This window comes from Hippocampus guttulatus, chromosome 3 (assembly GCF_054856545.1).
Source record: "Hippocampus guttulatus isolate MCC_2025c chromosome 3, RoL_Hgut_1.0, whole genome shotgun sequence".
Taxonomy (NCBI): domain Eukaryota; kingdom Metazoa; phylum Chordata; class Actinopteri; order Syngnathiformes; family Syngnathidae; genus Hippocampus; species Hippocampus guttulatus.
The window spans coordinates 27,231,790-27,253,907 of NC_141263.1; the positions used below are offsets into that span (position 1 = coordinate 27,231,790).

At 44.7% G+C, this 22,118-nt stretch overlaps 1 protein-coding gene across 1 annotated transcript in view; it reads right to left on the reverse strand.

Annotated features, from left to right (window-relative positions):
- Positions 1–6,311: 6,311 nt before the first annotated feature.
- The window catches only part of LOC147208046 (protein diaphanous homolog 3-like), a 66,823-nt gene continuing 51,016 nt past the window's right edge, over positions 6,312–22,118 (reverse strand). Inside the window, exon 30 of the mRNA XM_086107834.1 lies at positions 6,312–7,492. Coding sequence (XP_085963960.1) covers positions 7,146–7,492 — 347 coding nt within the window. The 3' untranslated portion in view covers positions 6,312–7,145. The remainder of the gene's footprint in view (positions 7,493–22,118) is intronic.

Here is a 22,118-nt window from a genome sequence, read left to right on the forward strand (position 1 = left end):
GGACCCAAAAGCTGAGAGGAAAGAGAAGGCAAATAAAACACTTGCAGATGTGCTCTGGAAAAACGAAATCGAAAGCACGAATCAACTCCTGAAAAGACCAAAACTCAAAGTAACAACAAAACACCAGGACATCCAAATCACATCACTACGAGAAGAAACAAAACGACGTGACAGCAACAACAAGCCAACAAAAGACTGGAAAAAAAAACAAAAACAGAGAACCAAATACAAGCAACCTGACGAAAAGGGCCACTTTCAAATCCGTAAGTCAAGAAAGCAATTTGATAGTTTGTATTGTCTAGTTGATTTCATTGACTTTCTGTTCAAGGTGTTCAGGCAAATGTTTGCAAATTTTCGGGGTGGCCAGCAGCCCTCCCTCTCACGCATTAATCCCAGCTCTGCACTGAACAGCAGGCGGATCTCATCTCCACATTCACAACCAAAAAAAAAAACGACAAAAACTGTTGACAAAAATCATCGGCAGCTGCGGAATGAAAGTGACGTCGCAGCTTCCCCGCCGCTGTTGATTTGTGTGAGCTGACATATGTTGAGACTGATGGCTGTCATCATTCGATTCGGTGTCGGCTACGGAAACCGTTGCAGCCGCCATCGGTGGAATTGTAGCAAAAAGTGAAAACGTTTGTACGTCAAAACACCGAAAAGAAATCGAGGCTGGGCAACAAACGACGTGTGCGTGATGACATTTATACCGCTAACATCCATGTCCTAAAAGTGACGATGCAGTTTGTCAATGTTGGGTTAAGTTTCCCTTAACGGGTGTCTGAATACATTTGCCCATCGAGCTAATCAGCAGCAATCGCACCCTATTGTTCCTCTTTAATTGAGACCACCCCCAATCTCTCAGCAGGTGCACCAGTGAGCGCAAAAGGTAATGGCGGCAGTCTAATTGGAAGATATTCGACTGTCTTTTCTTATTCGAGAGCCTGCCGGTGGAGGATGAGGGAAGCCAAGAGTCCTATTTCGCCTTTCCAAAAGCAGGGGCACGAGTGGTGGCTGTTTCCTCGCATTGGCGCTGGCAGGAGTCGCCGCAGGGTGTCTGACCCCCGGTGGTCGACACACATGGAGCATCGCCGCGGTCCATCGCGACGTACAATTTATAATCAAGGACTGAGTGGCCTCGGCCAACCAGGAGGTTTGCCGCTGCTGGCTTTCCTTGGCTACATTTTGTGGCCGATTGCTTGAAAGTCTCGTCGCTGTGCCGCCGTTGCTCTCCTAATAACGCACGAGAGCTCATATGCACAAGTCCTCCACCTCCGAGAGGCTCGACGACTATTTTCTTTTGTGTTTCCGGATACGCCTAAAGGCAATCATCGTGACCAAAAGCTTCTTAACCTCTTGGCGATGAACACGTTTGTAACCAATGCTTCCAGTTGTATTTCGTGCAATCCATCCATTTTCTGAACCGCTTTATCCTCAGGAGGGTTGCGGGGCGTGCTGGAGCCTCTTCCAGTTGTCTTCGGGCAGTAGGCGGAGGACACCCTGAACCGGTTGCCAGCCGATCGCAGGGCACACTGAGACGAACAACCCAGACAGTCCGGCGGCAGCAACGCCAGGCGCTCGAGCATGTCAAAGTGACAAAAAAAAACAAGCACCGCGCAAACGCCGGGGAGAGGCTTTCTTCTTTCCGCGTACCGATTTCAGATTGATTACTTGCAGCAGATTGACACGTCCCAACGCTCAAAATCGTCTCCGCTTTCGGAAACGAGACAAATGAATCTGCTTTACAGAAGTGGCCCTCACTTCTTGGTATGTGTTTGAAGAGGAATCTGCACGGTTGTGGGCGGCTTGGGAGCACCGGAAATGTCTTCCCGCTTCAAGATAAATTGCCTTGACACCTCATTGAAAGGTATCAAGATTCAAAGTCATCTGGGTGACCAATTCTGGAAACACAGGAAGTTCCAATCAATATCATTTGTCACATTCTCGGTATTGAAGGCCGACGTCAATGTCATATCAGGAAGGGCAGCGAGGAGATTTGATGGCTTCTCTGTCGTTCCTCCCAGAAGTCGTTCCTAATTGCTTATGACAAGCTTTCGAAAAGCCAACAGCAAGGCTTTGCTTCCTCGGCTGACTGACGCGAGCGCCCGCACACGCCGTAGGAAAAACAAACGCCGACCTTCTAATCATCTAAAGTCAGTGGCTCTCAAACTATTTATACCAAGTGCGAGTTAAAAATAACATGGCTCTCCGTGCACCACATACAGTAGTATAGTAGGCCTATCCCCCCCGCCCCCCCCCCCAAAAAGATATTTGTTATTATTGCAAGGGGCTCATCTCCATTAAAATCACCATTCAAGGATGGCACAAAACTGCTGAACAGAAAACCAACATTAAATGCAAGAATTAATTTTGTGCATATTTTTTCAATCTTGCTTCAATCTTCTCAGCTTCGCAAAGGCGGGACAATCACGACAATACCTCACGCTGATTGGGCGATCCGGTAACTTCCGTTTTGACCAATCCCAGCAACCAATGAAAATGTCATGACAAGCATGCGGCTCATTTTGACCAGCTGAGTCCTTGTTTTTTTTTTTTTTTTTCAATGACGAGGACAAGTGGCATCGTGGCGTCGAGTGATAGTTGTCGCTTTTTGCAATGTAGACGTGCGGATAAAGGGCACAACGGTGACTTTTGAATCGAGTCGATTGTGAACTGAGAAACGTTTTCGTCACAGCCGCATATCCCGCCCCCAAACACATTGTGCACAAACGAGGCACATAAAAAAAAAAAAAAGACTGCACAAATGGCGGAATACGGCCCTTTTTGAGCATTCCAATCTAATTGTGTTGTCGGGACGCGACGCCGTCTAAGGACTTTGCCAACGCATGCGGTTCAGCCCGCAGGAGGTCTTGTTCAAAACCTGTTGCGGTGACCAAACGCCATGTTTCTTTTGAGCGCGGCGAGGGATTCTCCTTTTTCATTTCTTTAAACGCGACTCATTGTTTTGCCGATTGACGCCGGCAACAAGAAAACATCCACAAAACATCACAGCGGGGGCAGAGAAACAAAGAAACACATGAAGGAGGCCAAACATTTCCGCTGGCGTCACGCGACGGTGATCAAAGACGAACAAGACACACAAACGCACCTGCCGCAACAGATGGCGGTCGCCCCATTTCACAAGAGAGAAGGCAAGTCGCGCGCAAACAGGTACAAGGAACACGAAGGGATAATAGCCCGGGAGTCGGCGGCTTACCAGCTTGATCTTTGGCCCGCTGAGAGAAAAGAGCCCGTCTGGTCCCCGTGACATGATTCGTTTACCAACAGTCGCCTTGTGGATCTGAGCGCCATGTCGAGGAGCCCCCTGCTTCGGTGCTGCCAGATCAGTGGGATTCTGGCACCCAGTCGGACTCTTTGTTGCAGCTTCATAGCTCGGAAGTAAGGAAAAAATAAAAAATGAAACGCTTTGGTAGTAGAAATAGGAAGAAAAAAAACGCACACGCACAAAATAAAAAGACACAGCTCAGTCTCTCTGAAGTCCAATTTCTTAGATGTCGGGAGCAAAAAGTTTTGAGAAGAGCAGCGGATTCTGGCATTGACGCACTGAGCAATTACAACAATTCTTCTTTTCAGAGGCGTAAACACCGAGACGCCATCAGGAGAGTCTCGGCTGGGCGCGCGACTAAATGTCTTCTCGTCTGTTCGGGATCTGGTCGCCAGCATCTGATGTTACGAATCAAAAATAATTAGATCGGCTTTCATATGCAACAAAGACGCCGTTGTTGTCGCCGCTCACACAAAGACAATCGTTGAATGGAAGACACCCAGGTGGGTTTCTTTTTCAAGATTGACGTCGCGGAGAATCAAAAGGCGCCGCGGCAGTTCGTCGTCACGTGCGTGTGACTTTGCCGCCGACCCCGGCTTTTAAAAAAAAAAAGTTCCCCCCCCCCCCCGCATAGGTTGGCTCGTCCTGCGACTTATACTCTCGGGCGTCTTACGCATGAAATAATAGATGGCCAAGCTTGACAGCAAGCGGGAGCATGCGCCATGCAACTTTTTCTGCAAGCTATCGGATGGATGCATAAAGTGCGGGCTTCAGTGACCAGCAAGACCACCCTGACTGGATTCGGAAAGGATGGAAACATTGGAACTGGAACGGATTCCGAGTCTGACGACAGCCATGCAGGTGGGGGCGGGGGGGAATTCCATTTCGCTTCTTTTCCCAAGTTGGCGGGGTTAGGACTAAATGTGTGTTTTTTATCTGAAATTCTAATTATGCGCAAAAAAAATGCGACTTATACGTCAGTGTGACTGATGTCCTTTTTTTTCCCGACCTCATTCTGCATTTCTGGGCTGGTGCAACTTATACTCCGGAGCGGAGTCCGGAAATTCCAGCAGTTGCAATCGTTATTTTGTCCGCAGCGGGACTCGAAATGAGACCGTGCGCGACCAAAGGCCAAAGTCCTCGGGATGACTTTCTGCCTCGCGATGACATGACAACCGCAGCGGTATGACAAAGTCAAGCAAAGATGAATGGAAATAATTGCGGTCCAGGACGGAAACGTGGCATCGTTGAAGTGATTGGGCGGCCGTGAACCCTCAGCGGCCGTGAACCCTCAGCGTAGGACAGCTTGCGGCATGGCTTAGAGCTTTCCGAGAGTGCAATTTGAAAGGGGGGGGGGGGCAGAAATAAGTGTTCTCCTTCGAAAAATACTTGCACGTGAAATGGAAAAAAAAAAAAAAAAGTAAGAAGCCTCGCTTTTCAGACCTGTGCTTTTTGAAACATTGCTGCACACTAAAATCAGAACGATGAGTGCACGATGCTGTTGTTGTTGGATCGCAGGCAAGGCAACTTGATTGAGCACGTGTCATACAAAAGGTAACTCAATGTGCTTCACACAAGCAAAGGAAGGTTCGCTTTCGTATTACCCGGTTGACCACCACGTCTTGGATATTCATCCATCCATCCATTCTTTGCCGCGTATCCGGGGTCGGGTCACGGGGGCAGCAGCTTTAGCGGGGAAGCCCAGACTTCCCTCTCCCCGGCCACTTCCCGGGAGATCCCGAGGCGTTCCCAGGCCAGCGGGGAGACTTTGTCTCTCCAGAATGTCCTGGGTCGTCCCTGTAGCCTCCTGCCCGGAACACCTCACCAGGCATCCTAATGCCCGAGCCACCTCATCTGACTCCTCTCCACGTGGAGCAGAAGCGGCTGGACTCTGAGCCCCACCTCGATGAATGAGTCAGTGGTGAAAGAATGAACCAGTGGTGTGCATCGTAAATGTCAGGAGCCTTTGTGGGGAAGAGTCTTAACTCATTTCAGATAAGACTACCAAGCAATGTGTCACAAAGCATTTTTTTCTTGAGCGGTCAATTATCAAATGAGCTCCACTCCAATCGATTTGCCAGCAATGTTTGCCGCAGTTGCTGCTTTTTTTTAACAGCAGATGCCTGTGAATGACAGTTGACGACAGAGTGAAAACGAATCAATCTTGGCTCTTACCAAGACAGCAAATATGACTTTAAAAAAAATAAAAACGAAGCTCACAACCACAAAACATCACTTTTCCATTAATATAAAATGTTGTGAACCTTAATCCTGATCTACATTCTGCATTATTATCCTTTCGTCTTCTTCTCCCCCACCTCCTTCACCCGTGAGGGAGCTGGCATCCCGTACGTGATTTGAAATATTCAGAAAACCCGGAGTAAATAGCGTATTAGCAGTGAAAAGCCAGAATTGAGGGCCAGGGGAGCTTCCAAAGTGAGCGGTAAGATCCAAGTTTCAAGAGAACTTTTGTTTGCATAATGGAGAAAAAAAAAGTCTTCTCGTAGCCTGAAAAAGGGCAGTCTCAGACCAGAGTCCGTCTTCAGAGTCCAAATCCACCACTCGCGTTTGACTTCTTGACAAGGCCAAGCGCCCCCGCCAGTGGACCGACATTTGGCGATGGCCTCTGTGTTTGTTTGGACCCGGAATAAGAATTACATACTTCCAGGAGACAAACAACTAAAGAAGCATCCGGCCGGCAGTAAGCCACAAAATTATTTTTGGCAAGCCGAAGCATTAGTGCATCACAGCGCACAAACGCGCTGTGAAGGACAAAGCAATGGATGGCTTCCTCTTTCCGGCTTTTCGTCTCCTCTACAATGTAACTGACATCATCAACAGCAGATGACAAATGATTCCGCCAGAGGATTGGAAGATTGAAAAAATAAAGAGTGCCATAAAATTGCACAGAGCGCGATTATAAATATAGCTCCACGGTCGCTCTTTGACTCAATTTGACATTGCACCCAAACAGGCGCTTTAGATTGTTGCAAGGGGGGAAAAAAATGCAGACAATGACAGCATCTGTCACACAGCCAAATATTTTATTGCAAATTAGGATAGAAAAGGAAGCGTACAGTATCAAGTATGCAGCCATTAACATTTTTATTTGCAAATTTGGGATGGTATTTTAAGACTTTAAGCACTGCTTGGGTATACAGTAAATGTTCCCTCAGCTAAAACTAGGTCAAATTTCACTTGTTAGGAACCCCCAACAAAATAATAACAATATTGCCCCTTAAAAAGATAAAATTATATCGCAAGTAATGCAGTAAGTAGAAAAACTTTTACTGTCAATAGAAAATACAAAACGCAACATAAGGAAAATATAATCTCGAAGCTTAGCCGCAGTGTCATTCGATAGCAACACTAAACTTCACTTTGAAGGATTTCATAGCAAAGTAGGTGAGCGGCATTTTGATACGAGTAGAAAATCGTTTAAAAACTTTGCAGAAAAACCGCCTGTATGCAATGTAAGATCTAGTATACTTTTCGACTGAATCCATTTGAGAGCCCGCTGACAATATATGATAGACGAGAAAGATAAATACATGTAAGTTAAAGATAAATACAAAAAGTGCGGAGTCGCATAACATGCTGGATTGAAACAAAAAAATTTTTTTTGGACACTGCAGCATTAAAGGTCAGATTTCACGCTTTAATGTTAACACAGTGTCCGTTTCCTATGGCAAAGTGTAATCGTGGCCTACTTGTGTCATTTTGATCTACTTTCAACCACGTATGCAAATTTGGTCCAGATCGAATCCGTCTAATTCTGCGTAGCTTCGTGCAAGACTCGATTCTTTTAGATGGCAAACAATCATGTGGTGGACAGAATTTGGGTTGGAGGGCATGACTGCTACAAGGCCCTGAGTTTTGCTAACAGAGCTTCCACATCAGAATCCCCGCTGGCGCTCGGGAGCACGGCGCCCGCGGACCACGTCTGAGAGGCCGGGGGCTCCCCTTCATCGATCTCTGTCGCTTTCGAGTCTCCCCTCACTGGCGCTCTTTCGCTGTGTGACACATGAGCGTGACCTGGGGTGTTCCTGTACCTGTGTCCTCCATCTGAACACAAGGCAGCTTTGGCCGGTGCCGCCGAAGCCGCTTTGCTGTCAGATTCCGAGGGCGGCGAAGCCTTGACCGCCGCAGAACCGGCGATTACATTTAACCGAGAGCGAGACCGAGGTAAAGTTGCCTTCTTGTTTTCTGCAAGGGGAGGGGCAAAAAAACAAAACGGTATTTGTCAGCAGCGAGACGGTTACATGCGTGCAAGCAAACCAAATGAATCAAAAATGACAAACACGGTAAACACAACATGAAAATTGCCAGTGTGTGGGGAAATGTGCACGGTGGGGCGACAGGAAGAACAGCAAAGAGAAGCGAGAGGCACGTAATGGGAAGCAAAGTCAATGCACGCATCCGTTGACCTGACACTGTTAGTCGGGACGGACGCGCGTGCCGTATAACAGACGCAGCGATTTGCTGCGGCAGGCTTACGGCCAACGCGAAACGATAAAATAGATGCGGCCGATCGACGGCAACAGAAACGCAATCACATTGTATGCTAGCTTCTTTCTATCTCCAAGTCTGTTTTTCCCGCCCTCATACGGCGTCCACCACCACGGCGCACACGAGCTCGCCCCAACGCCGCCGGTTTCAAAATCGTTATCCACTCTCTTCACCTCGCTCCCTTTTCCTTGGGTGGCTCTCGTCATCCTTATTTAGCCCGAGTCCACCCGCACGACCTCCGCTCCCGTCCTCGTCTTTCACCGCCCCCCACCCCTCCCCCCCCCCCCCCCCCCCCCGCTCCCATTTGATTTCATAGTTAGGAGAGTCAGCCGGTGACCAAATCAGACCTGCATTCTGAATTATAATCCCCGTGAGTAGATCTTCGACTTCATCATCAGTATTTGCGCGCCGGCAGGAGAGGGTGAATCCATATTCATGTGACCTTGAGAGGGAGACGGGAAAGGAGCGGGCAGGAGCGCAGACGCCGGCGCATTGAAAGTTTTTCCGAGCACGAGGTGTCTGGCAAAAAGGAGTCAAACACAGCCGAGCAGAACAGAACAGGGCCCTCTGTCAGCCAATCGGTAATGAGTTTGGAACGTGGCCAGTCAGTCATGACAGTGTGTTTTATGGGCACGCTGACGGATGACAAGGAGCGTCCCTGAACACAAACTCTGACAAATAAATAAGGATATAGGGAGAGGAGAGCGAGCGAGAGACAAGACAAGATAGAGCGGACGGCAAAATTAAGCAAAGTCAGCTTTGGATCACATCACAGGTGTCAACGCTGCTTTTCAAAAGCCCCATCACCCCCAAAATAGCGGGACAGAATCGAATTTGGAAAAACAAAGGACAACGTTATTCGACTGCGGCATAGAGCCATTCCATCATTCCGTTCTTCCTCGTTGCGACATTCACCCTGGTCACGGCTTTACTGCCCGATGTGTGTGCAGTGCCTCATAAACGCATATTTCTTAGGAAACACACTCGGCGCTAATGTGAAAATTGGCAGTGGCGCTATCAGTAAATTGCCTTTTAACATCCAACATCCAGCATGCTGCTGCTGAATTGAATGTCAGTCAGCTTGGAGGTTGGGCTGTGCTGGAAATATTGACAATTCTTTGCTGCAACAGGGAATGATTCTAAATTAAAAATAAAAAAATAAAAAGATGGGGGCATATATTGATTATAAGCTCAAAGTAAAGTATGACCTCTTATCTCGCTTTTTTTTTTTTGTCCGAGATCCTTCAAGCATTCGAGTGGCGAACATGATCAAAGTGCTCTCAGGTTAAGTTTCTTCTCACGCTGGCATTCAGCGACATGCTCGCTCACCCCTGCTTTGAAGTCAAATAGCTGCTCAGTGTTTGCCTTCGCGGAAGCTGCAAAGCAAGCCTGAAAGATGTGAAGTGCGTGTCGTCTCCCGTTTGCTAATTTAATCCGAGAGCCGATAGGACAAGTCAAGCGCAAGTCGCCAGCCGCTAACTGTTCGGACCAAGCCTCGAGTGTGTTTCGGCCGACGGCGGCGGGGCCTAAGTATTGATGCGCCCACTTAATCAATAAATAATCAGGCAAGAGTTAAGGGCCTCCCCTGAATTGGAATTCTTCAGTGCAGCGAGGCATTTCGGAAGAGCAGGATGTGTTGTCCAAGAATGACTCCCTCGACGCGCGCAAGTTTTTCGCAAACTGTTGAGCGGTGAATTCCGCCACTGCGTTCAAGTGTGCCACAAAAAAAAATTAAAAATAAAATAAAAAAAATCGACAACTCACCTACTCTCTACTCGCCACAACGTCGAAAGACATGTTTCAGAACCGCGACACGGCACCGTGCGATGTCACGTGAATTGGCGCTTGGCAGTACTGACCCAAAAACGAACCGTATTTGGTACTCCTCTCAAGTTGCATCCCATTCATACACTTTGCCTCAAACTAAATGAAGGGAAATAGCGTGTTAGCCCTTGAAATGTTTTCGCCAACCTCTGCTGCTGCTTTCATTACTCGACATCCGGCACTTCGAAAACCTGTGGTGTGATTCAATTCTTCACTGTACAGCAGCAACACCTACATTTCCGCCATCAATTTTCTCTAAGGTTGAATTGTTCACGTTCTCAGTCCGTCTCGATGGAGGGACTCAATTTGGGGGAGAGAAAGTGTTTCTCTCAATTTTGCTTGACGAGTCTTGAGCTCTCAGCATATGTTGCCGGGCAAATCAAATACTAATTATTGTTCAGGAAAAAAAAAAAAGGAAAGAAAAGGTAAACATGCATGTATGCATGTCGGATGAGATTGTATTTTGCAGAAACGCAAAAGGCCCCGTCGATGCTTCCCCCCCGCCCCCCCCATCTGCAAATAGCTGCAAGGAAGAATTCACACATTTTTCCCCCCCTCCCTCATCAGATCATTTGGTCCATTTGAATTTGCCACATCAAACAGGATGCAGATGAGCCTTTCCTCTCATCACTCTCGCGCTCTCCATCTCGCCGCTCTTATGAAGTTTGCAGCATTTGATCACATAAAGAAGAAAGTCGTCCGACACTTATAAAAATATGCACTTTCTCCCTGTGGAGTGATTGACACAACATGTTAAAGCTAAAGGGATCAAACCTACGGCACGTATATGAACACCAAATACCGCAACCGCCGGAACGGTTTGTTGATCGTCCGCCCAATGAAAATTGTTTTATTGATCTCGTATTTTTAGACTCAAAACAGTCAATTCCGACTCGAACCGAACAACAAGTTAAGCGTTTGTCGATTGTTTTTACCACATATGGGACATCTTATGATGTCACCGAATCTCAGTCAACTATAAGAAGAGGTGAAAGCGAGTCGCCAATTAGAATGGCTGCAGTTTAAGATCACCCCGTTTATCGGGCAAAGACTCAGCGAATGGCAGTGCTCAAACTAGAGCCCGATCAATTTATAGGTGGATATCAGAATCAGGGAATCAAGGAATTTATTTTCCCAGTTTCAAGCCATCCAGAGGAACATCAAGAAAAAAATGACCAACAGGGGGAGACAGAACGGCAAGCTCGGCGGCTCGCTGTTAAGCGGCACTGAAGCATAACATTGCGTTTGCACGCTTTGCCATGTGAAACAATGCCTCAAAATTGAACCTGATTCCCCAACCACGAGCGCTACCCTGGCCCGTTCTCCCCAGAGTTCGGGATGGTTCGGAGACCCTTTGCCAAGTCACAAAGACACACATTTTGTGTCTTGATCAAATGTAAAGTGCGGTTTGTAACATTTGGATGTTCCCCTTATGAGCGAGCTCTTTAGGTCTTCAAAACCTGGGGGGACCGAGCCTTCTCCGTCGCCGCCCCAACCCTCTGGAACGCTCTACCACAACACATCCGCAATTGTACTGACCTCCAATCCTTCAAATCATCCCTTAAAACTCACCTGTTCCGCAATGCTTTTAATACCTTTTAATCTCTTTTACCCATTTTGCTTTTTGTTCATTTAAATGTGCTTTTGTAAATTATGTATGCTTGTTTTAAGTGCACATTTTTATCCTGTGTTTTAAGCTCTTGTAAAGTGTATTTGAGTGTGATGAAAAGCGCTTTCAAATAAAATGTATTATTATTATTATTATTATTATTTAGCATCCACAAACTGTCATCACACCGTTGCCTTAAGGGAAATATTGCATTGCATCGACAATGAGAAACTCTTCTTAACTGCCTTATTTGGTTAAACAAAGACTGACTAAGTAGAAAAACTGAGAAATAAAAAGCGCATCGAAAGCAACTCCACTTTGTGAGGGATGCTTTCATTCTCCGCTAACAAAACTACAAACAAAGAAAAATGAGTAACCTGATAATCTCGGGCTGTCACTCAGCCAGCCCAATTTGTCAAAACGCATTCTTTAATTCATGGCATAACTCAGTCAGTGTTGTGAAATCCAGTGAGCGATGAAAAGACGTTAGAAAGAGCAGAAACAGCTGGCAGATGGCATCGCAACCGAGGCCCTTCGTCTACTTTGCTTTACTCTAATGACATCGACGTGCAGGGTCATAGACTGAGAACGGATCCTCATCGTGGGGACGGCATCACTTTCCAAAAGGTCTGTCTCGGGTTCCGTCCCGCCCGCAGACTGGCATGCAATTCCTTTTCACCTTTTCTATCAAACTCTGGCTGTTTCGCGGGTAAAATATTGCCGACGGAGTTCACAGCCTCTGGCTTGAATTAAACATTTCTTGGTTTCAGGCTCCGCTACCCGTTGTTATTTATGTGGTTACCGCTGGTAAATATCCCCCCATCAGCGAGCGCGTTAATACATATTCAATAGAACAGAAAGAGTCACACTGACTGAGCACTTGGCAAGCGACCTTTGTGCGGCTCTCACACAGACAAAACACTGTTATTGCTCGGGGACACACACGTGTAATTATGTGATAGTGAAACTTAATTTGAAGGTAAGGTTTGAAAGCTTGAGTTTTATTTCATGTATTTTCGAAATGTGGTAATGGGAGTCAATGTCATTCAACACACGTCAACGGTGGATATTTATGACAGTGCTTCCTAAACGATGTACAGTAAAATCTCACATTTGTCGCGGTTAATGGGGACCAGAACACCCCCCCCCTCCCCCCCGCGAAAAGTGAAAAACCGCAAAGTAGGACTTGTCCCCCCCCGGGGAATTTTTCGCATTTGGTTATCCATACCTCTGCATTGTGAGGTCAATGGACTAACCATTGGACCACCGGGCCGCCCTTACTCTAAGTATACAAAGAAGACACAATAAAGTGCTATTTTCCACTTGAATGGAAGTTTGAGTAAATACGTACGCCTCCTATAGATGTTTGTCATGCCCTTTTGCTTTGAAGTATTTCTCGTTGCCATTGTTTTCCAGTGCCAGTTGAGTGGTTGTGCTTAACACTCAGGCTGCTTGACAGATCTCAACATGCAAGGCCAGTCCTGCCAAACAGACTTATGAATTCCAAACGGCCCGGAGTCATGCTCTATATTTCATTGAAGTTGAATATTTAAAAAGATCAACCCACTCAAAACCCTATAAAACCCATCGTTCTGGGGCCTTGTGTCCTAAAAATAAAATCGCATCTGCCATATCGCATTACAGACAGCCACGTCGGCCCCGCGTCTCTTCATCAGTTTGCTCTCCTGTTCCCCCCCCTCGTTCTGACAAAACCCATCTGGTAACCAGGCTGTCTCCATCGACGTCGAGTTTGCCCTCTTTCTCTTTCAAACAACTTTTTTCCTCCTTGCCTCTCATTTGTGACCCTTTTCCTTCTCGCACTCAGGAGCTCCGTTTCTTCCCCTTTAATAGGGGTACTGGATGGAACGCTCCGGTAACTCTCTTACGAGCCTTGAGCTGTCCTTCAACCTTGTGTCTTAAAGCAGCAAGTACAACACACCCTTGATTTCTCTCTCGGGACTAAATTGAAATTTCCCCAAGCTAAAAAATGGTGAAACATGACATAATGTACAAGATAATACTTATTTGAAAGAGAAGCGCACTACTACCTTGCGAAGGTGCTGGGCTCGCACGTAGTATTCCCAAAGGACAATTGCAATCACCACAATACATTATTTTCACTCATGCAGAAAGTATACAGCAGTGATAATGGCTGCGAATAATAAACGAAGCTATTAATGAAATGTCTTGCATGCGCTCATCTTCTCAAGAAATAAACACTGTCTGCCACAAGTGTCTTGCTCGCTGAATTGATGAGCATCTTCATACACAGCAATTCATCATTCGTGCAATTACGGCGTTTTCAGGCCCAAATAATAATACCCACTTCAAAAAGTGCTCTAACCGGTGCCATTTCCAGGAGGCCTTTGCTAACATCACGCCCACACTCCCCGAACACCCACACAGCATTTGCAACCTGCAGCTTTAGAATTTTCATTGATATTTTCTTATGGCGTCTTCCATTTTTGCCAAGGCTGAATATGGTGGGGGCTGTATACCTACATGTACAGCATACACATTATTGACTTTTTTTTTAAAATCTGATTTGCAGGAGCGCAATTGTGTCAGATGGATGCTGCTGATTGATATTGCAAAATTATCATTTGATGGCAATTCTGAAAAATTTAAACGGTAGTGACAGTATGTATGACTGAAAACGGAAAAAAGAAGAGAATGGACACAAGGGACTTAAAATTCTGTCCACAAAATGCTTCATTTATTCCCACTTGAGCTCATATTTAATCTACGATGAATAAACATGACAAAGGCATGCACAAGCCTGTGGGCAGGATGAAATGAAAGCCGTGGTCCAGGATTTTTGCATAACTGATGTGATGTCTCATTGATAAATCAAACCCATTACATTACCATAACATTGGAAGATGTTTACATTAGGTTTGGACCAGCTCAGAGCAGATAGACTACGGGCTATTATTTTTATGCTAAAAGTGGTCGTGGTACAGAAAATGTAGGTGTCAGCCATGAAGACGCAGTGCCTTTATTTATTTTTTTTAATTGTGTTTTCCCACAAAAACAGAGCATGAGACCTGGAATATGCAGCAAATCAATATTTCCTAATACTATTGACTAGTGACAGTTATGGCGGTCTTCATCGTGCCTTTGACCTCTGACTAAGGCTTTGTTCACACTGCAGGGCGTGATGCCCATTTCGTTTTTTTAAAAAGTGAAATTACTACAAAATTACAAAAACACAGGCGACTCCTAACGTTTACGCTATACGTCAGTGATATGACACACAAGCGGACAAAGCAAGATGTTGAGTGATGTGCGCCCAGTTAATATGCACACCACGTATAGGCCTCATTTTATCGTATCATATATCGCCAGAGTAGCTACGAGGAAGGAGGTGAAAATATTTTGGGGATACGAGGCAATACTCCTTGATCTCATTTCATGGAAACGTGTACTACCATCACCACAAATATCCATTTTATGCTTCACGTTCAAAGTGGGATTCAATTGTAAAGATAAAAACTCTCGCTCAAAACATTTGCAGATTCACGGACAATGTCACCAGTCTACCGAGCGCATGCTGGGCTTTGAATGACGTATAGGTCAGGTGTGTACGGATGAGCATCACATACATTGCTAAATACCTTAAAAAGGCCCAGGTTGGATGGGAAAGAAATTGGAATTGGACTTTGCACAGTGCATGAAAATAAATAAATAAATAATCTGATATGTGTCACATATTCACACTGTTGCAAGAAATGTGTGATATCTACGAGGAGAAGCATCGCCAGTCCTTTGCGTACTTTTATGCATTTCTCTGGTGCATGCACAGTCACGAAAATGGTGCCATGCGCAGTCGAATGTATAAGTGTATGTGCGGGTGCTCACGCACAAGGGCGGCTGACGGTTTTTACGTCACACGGAACGTGTGGACACTGAAAGTATGAACTAGCTTTGGCACAGAAGACCACTGCAGTTTGGACAAAGCGAGAAAAATAGAAAGATGAACAGAGGTGTGTGACCACCAGAGGGGAAGAGAGATATTTGACTTGTGCAGGTCAATTTGGCAAACAGCTGTCAGCACATATCCAAGGGATCGCCTCTAAGCAAAGTCGAAATGGCAGTCATGAACTTCATCTGGACTAGTTGAGTCGTGTTCAAGGTAAATGAGATGCTTATGTATGGACAAATAATCATTTTTCTAGTTTCCAAAAATGTAGTGTCATCCAGGTCTTGATTTTCTCCAGACAGGATAACAGTGGCCTCAATGAGAAAGCGTCTTTTCTGCTCAGCGGCACACAGATCTGACAGTCATCTACATAGCAGTGGAAGGAACAAACATATTTTCTTAAGATGGAACCCAATAGGAACAGATACGGCGAGAACAGCAGAGGCCGCAGAATTGAGCCTTGTGGAACACCAGACGACAGTGAGGCAGTTTGTGACTTATTGTTCTTTGTCAAAAAACAACAACCACATCAAACCAATAATATTAAGTTTCCAATATATATAAGCCAAGCTACTATCGTAGGAGCCGTGGCTAACGTCTTGTACGCAGTGCGTGTTTAAGAAGGGAACATACTTATTTATCCACATATGTACATGCACTGAAGTGATGAGCAATCTCACAAGAGTAGCGCACACCTCCCAGCGAGAGCATCAATTGCTGGTCTGCACTGTTTGGTATGCATGAAATGAATGAAGGAAACAAGCACAATGATGGCAAAAGGGAAATACGGGATGAAAAGGCGAGACAGCAGCAAGCCCGAGATGCAAGTCTGCCAGTTTGGCTCTGGAGCACAGTGACCTTGTTTGTGCGATTAGAAGAACCACTGGGGCATGATTGGCCGTGTTACATTACTCTCCCTCTCTCCTTCTCCCTCCTCCCCCTCACTGTCATCTCATATTTATCAATATGGCTCTCCACTTTTGTTTTTTGTTTTTTTTAAATTGCATGCTAAGAATACACGTGTGTATCTATCCTGCTTTATTTGACAGAAGGCACAAATCTAAAGGGCGAAACAATAACTCGTGCAACTGCTGGTCGTAAAGGCGGTTCCACTAAATGGAGTATATCAAGTTTGACACATTTGTCTTGCAACCAATTACAATGAATGAAGAAAATGCATTGATAAAACTGTCAAGAGATTAAACAGTGTATTATCATAAAATAGCAAGTAAAAACATAAACAACAAAAATAAAGGCTTTGAAAAATATTGAAAACACTCCTGAGTCTGCAGCAAATCAGTGAAGTTGTACTTCTTTCCAGGCAATAGCCAGCAAGCTGATTTAGCTTTTTAAATTTCATTCGAACTCTAATATTTCCATTCCAAATCTGAGACTGGAGAAAATAAAAAATGAACACATGAATAAACAAAACAGGGATGTCGAGGCAGTGTCAAAAGATCATGGAATAGTGTCAGGAAAGCATTCAATCCAGTTGAAAATGGAAATGAAGGCAACACCACTGGAACCACAACGTCTTACTCACAAATGTATTTTACATTACACATATTAATTTAGGCATTATTGAAACAATGGACTTTTGCTTTTTAAAATGTACAAAATGCTCCGTTTTGTTAGATTTACGTGCTTGTATATTTCGCTTTCGTAAACGAGTCTCCCAGACGACGCTCAGCCGAGACTACAAATTGGCAAAGGCAACGATTTTGACAATCATCCGTAATGGCAACAAAGTCATGGCAGAGTTCGAGGCCAACAGATTGAAAGATCATCGTAAACGGCTTCGGGGCGCGGCACATCCTGAACCGGAGAGGGCACTTTTCATTTGCTGACTGAATGTTTTCTACATACCGTGTACACACATTTGTAATGGACATGTTTATACTGTGTTACACGTTGACGTTTTTACATCAATAAATGTTCATATTGTATTATACATTGTAGTCGGCGGCCATTTTATTGGAAATGGTTACACCGAACGAACGTTACAGCGTACAAATTCGTGATGTCGAGGTACGTTGTAACGAGGTTCGTCTGTACTGAGAGACGATCCCCCCGTGCAAAGAGGCGTTTGCTCCGGAGTGCGACGGCAGGCGCGATAGAATGAATGGGAGACAGTCGGGCACCATCTAGCTAGCTACAAAGAAGGCCAAGATTCCGGTCAGCGAATACTTATATCAGAGAGAAAATGTGCTGAAATCCACAGGAGAATGTGTGTAGCATGCTTGCAGGGCCAGGGAACGCCCACGCTTGTGCGTATCTGGCATGGGTGCGCATAAGTGACACGTTTGTGTGGACGGGAGAATCCACAGAGCCAAAAGCGCGGAGAATATGTCCTATAGTGATTGGCAGCCTAAAATACAAACACGAGCAAATCATTTGACTTACAGAAATCTTTATTTTGCTTTGTGTCTGCTGCCAACGCGTAAAGGCACAGCCACCGATAGCCATGTGCCCACACAGCGAGGTGTGATCCAAATGTTGAATGAACACCGGCTGCCAGACGGTCCAGAACGAACTGGCCAACACTGCTGTCTGATTATCAGTCACAAGCGAGAAAAGGGAGAAAAGACAAGCACACGTTTTGTTCGTATGATTTCCTGGTTCAAGGCAATCAAGTGTCGAGGTTGAAGGGGATTTCTGAAGGGTGACGGGATGATGTAAAGGCGAGAGAACGTGCTCCATTAAAAATCTGGAGATATTAGCACCATTTTTACACAACAGCAACTGAGCATTTTAAGTGTGTTCTACTTTTTCTACAGACAGAAAGACAAGAAAGTACAATATCCATCATTTGTTATTAACTCGTTCAGTACCAGCCAATTCTAGGCCAAGTCTGAAAAGACGTTTAAAAACGTCTATGGGTAATGAGTTAAACTAACAATACCTAGAATATAACTATCGGTCATTTGCTAACATTTGACTATTTCCTCTCCATTAAATGTCGGTAAGATGAAGTGGTTGAGTCATTTTAACCTTTAACTCGGAAGTCAGCAAGAAATGGATTCACTTCCAAGAAATGTTGAAATCAGAACATTTTGAAAGTGGACCAGTCTCATGGAATGGATTGTGTCTTTGAAGGTTTCACTGTTTACAGAAAAGCTGCCAATGGTAGCTGCAATGTTTTTTTTCCAAGACATTTTCCTATTAGCCATAGTTTATTTCTTGTCAGAGGTGCTTTTGACAGTTCGGTGTGTCATTTTCAGCGAGTGTAAATGAAGAAGGATTTCAGCCGAAATTAAAAAAGAGAGGTACCAACAAGGTATGCCGCTGTTACATGTGAAGAAAGGCAAATGATGAAATATGGTGCAAAATATCTTGAATGCGGGATTACTGGATTTTTACGATTGTGCAACTGTGAGTTATTTAAAACTGTTCAAAGCCTTCCGGGTAAAGGTGCTACTACAAAGATCTTGGGGAGAAAGACTGTTAGCAAATTGAGAAGCAAATATTTGATGTTGCCAGCAGGCGAACACAGTGGGCACAGCTAAAGATTTGAAGCCATTGTTATATTTTTCTTTCAATTCTGCCAATAATACATTAAAGCTTTGACCAGATCTCTGCATCGCGTAGCCCTTTTCCACAACGATTGTGGCAGGGGCTATTTCCTGGCCAGTGCCCAGGTTAGTACCAGTTCTTTCTTTTTCCACCACCGAAATTGGCTACATGCCTCTGGTGCTCAAGCTGGCCCCAATTATTTGTTGGGCCAGACTCTGGCACCAACTACGTCAGGGGGCGGGGTTATCATGACGATCGCAGATGTAGACGAATGACTCTCTGGACATACAGATGTATTGAATGGTGAACTCCGGCATACTTGTGTCCCACCCGAAGAGTGATCGCGGCTGTGCCTAAATAGCATGAGATCTCTGACTCGCAACCAGCCTCGTGATCATCTACATTGATTAAGAAAGATTGTGTATTGACTGAATGTCCCTGACTGTTATATACTACATTAAAGTATAATCGATGCTATGCTATGTTGCCTACCAGATGCTAACAGCACATTATTATTATTACTATTATTATTAATAGCACAGGTGCTCTAAACATCGACATTTGGATGCCTTACGATGACGTCATGGCATGGCTCCTACTTGGCTCTTTGCCGGTGGAAAACCAAATATGTTCTTCGTCAGAACTTGTTAAGCACCAAATCAGCACAATACGGGCCCTGGCGCTGGATGAGCACCAAGTTTTATCAGGTGGAAAAGGGGTATCATCATCACACGGCAAAACATTCATGGTCTTGCGCTTGAAAAGCAATTGGCTTTATTTGGACGGCGATGAGGGAAGAGCAGGAGAAGCGTTGATTGATCGGCAAAGCTCTCTAACCTTAGGCTCCACTCGGCTCTGACAGGGACAAACCAGCAGTGTGATCCGCCTGCTACTAACGGCTCTAATAAATCACTGCAAATTTGATCAGCTGAAAGCGAGGTACAAAGTTAGAGGGAGAGGTAGGAACTGTGTCGAAAGTCAGCTTTGTGCTCCTATGTATACTTCAGTGGTAAAAAGCATCCATATGTCTTCCCATCTGCTTAGGATGTTGTGGGAAGACTGTTTAACAAAAAAAAAAAAAAAAAAAAAAAAAAAAAAACCCAAACAAACAGAAGGACAAGTTTTGTCGGAAATGCTCCCAAAAGTGTTTGATTAAAAAAAAAAAAAAGTTCAATTTTTCTATTGCCATATTATACTGTTAAATTCATCCATCCATCCATTTTCCGAACCGCTTGATCCTCACTAGGGTCGCGGGGGGTGCTGGAGCCTACCCCAGCCGTCTCCGGGCAGTAGGCGGGGGACACCCTGAATCAGTTGCCAGCCAATCGCAGGGCACACAGAGACGAACAACCATCCACGCCCACACTCACACCTAGGGACAATTTAGAGCGTCCAATCAGCCTGCCATGCATGTTTTTGGAATGTGGGAGGAAACCGGAGCACCCGGAGAAAAGCCACGCAGGCCCGGGGAGAACATGCAAACTCCACACAGGGAGGCCGGAGCTGGAATCGAACCCGGTACCTCCGCGCTGTGAAGCCGACGTGCTAACCACTGGACTACCGGGCCGCTACTGTTAAATTAATTCTCATTATTTCAACTCCCTGGGATTAAACAGCAAAAATCTGCTCCTCAAAATTAAAATGTTCTTCAAATGAAGTAAGTGATTCAACTGTTCGTGGAAAAAAAGAGCCGTGCCATCCATATTTAAATATCTCTATTTTCCGTGTGCATTTCAGCCTACAAGAACTCCCCATGAAACTTGAGAAACATATGAGAGGCTCTATCTCAGTCTGCATTTGCCAAAATGTTATTTTAAACCCATTTTATGTGGCCCGAATTTGCCTGTTTTTTAAAATATTGTTTTAGTGTATTTGACAATCACAAAATAAATCCGAAACTACTCATAAGATAAGATATCCTTTATTTGTCCCGCAATGGGGAAATTACAATCAGAATTCAGAAAGGAAAACGCTGGGTAGGGAGAGGGAAAAAACCCATGCTCCAACTATCCTCTTCTGAGGATAATTTAAGTCCAGGATAAAAAAAGACCCTAGCACATAAATAAGCATATGACAGTTACAACAAGTCACAAGACATAATATGTAATAAGGGGGAGGATGAATGGGAAGGGGGGTGACCGCGAAGCGTCTGTCCTGACCAGCTGCACGGACACACGTGCGCTCTGCAGATCGAACCACGTCATCACATAGTGCTTGCGTATTTTTTTTCATTGAATACGTTTTTCTCTGGCGATCATTTGGAGGACTATTTTTTACTTTTATTCTTTACTTCATGAACAGTATTCTAAAGTAACTTGAGAACAAACAACGGCTACTGCATAATTTTTTTAGCAGCAAGAACAACAAAAAATACATCATGCTTATTGTTCCCCTCATTTATGCAACCAACTCGTAGCAAGAAAGCTTAATTATTTTTAAGAACTGTCATGAACTCATTCAATGCCAAAGATGTATTTTCATGTTGTTTTTAAGAAACCAAGCATTCATTTCCAGGTACGTCTTTAATTTTATTTTTTTTCCCCACGTGGTCGAGCAATGAAAGGTCTGAATATGGCTGCCACCTAACAAGTTGATTGAAATTACCTTTTTCAAGTAACCCAATATGTGCCCGCTTCTTTACTAAATCCCACCTTTTCTTATGAAGCCCCTTAAATTGTCATCAGAACAAAGTCAACCTTCAAGGGTTCGCTCTCTTTGGGGAAAAAACAAAACAAAACACACACACACACACACACAAATATATATATATATAATAATAATAAAAAAATCTTCATAAGGAATTACCATCTTTATTCAAGAGCAAATTCTTCAATGCCAAGAGCATGACAAGGTGGAGAAAAACAATTTTGCAACGGGAGAAAGAGAGTTCTGCCATGCTGAATCACTGATTCTTTCAGTGATTTCATTTATCTCCCATTGGATGCCTCCCCCCGCCCCCTGTTGCACTTAAATACCGTCACCTGCTCCAATTTCTTTTTCCTTATTTATTTTTATGTTATCGTGTGTCTGTCAACCACCTTCACTGCGAGCCTGTGATTGTACTTATTTGTATTGATTTTTATTTACGGCATTTGCATCCTCAAAGAGAATCACTTAAGCTTATTAAAATGGGTGTCAACTCCTTTACCCTCTTTCATCAAAGTATGAATCTTTCACCGTCATGGCAAGTGGGACCAAGCAAAGACGTAATGACTCACATTTAATAAAAACATGACAAGTACGGGGGGGGGGGTCCATCAACCGCGTCTGTGTGAACTGTCATGGTGTGAAGCTGAATTTGCACATAAAAAGAGCAGCGGTTTAACATTAAGTGTTTCATTACTTGATTCCACTTCACTGCCAGGGAAAGAGATCACAGACACTTGATTTTACTTGATCTATTTTGGTGCTCATCATTTCGCCTCTGCAACGACCTAGACAGATAATTATCCATT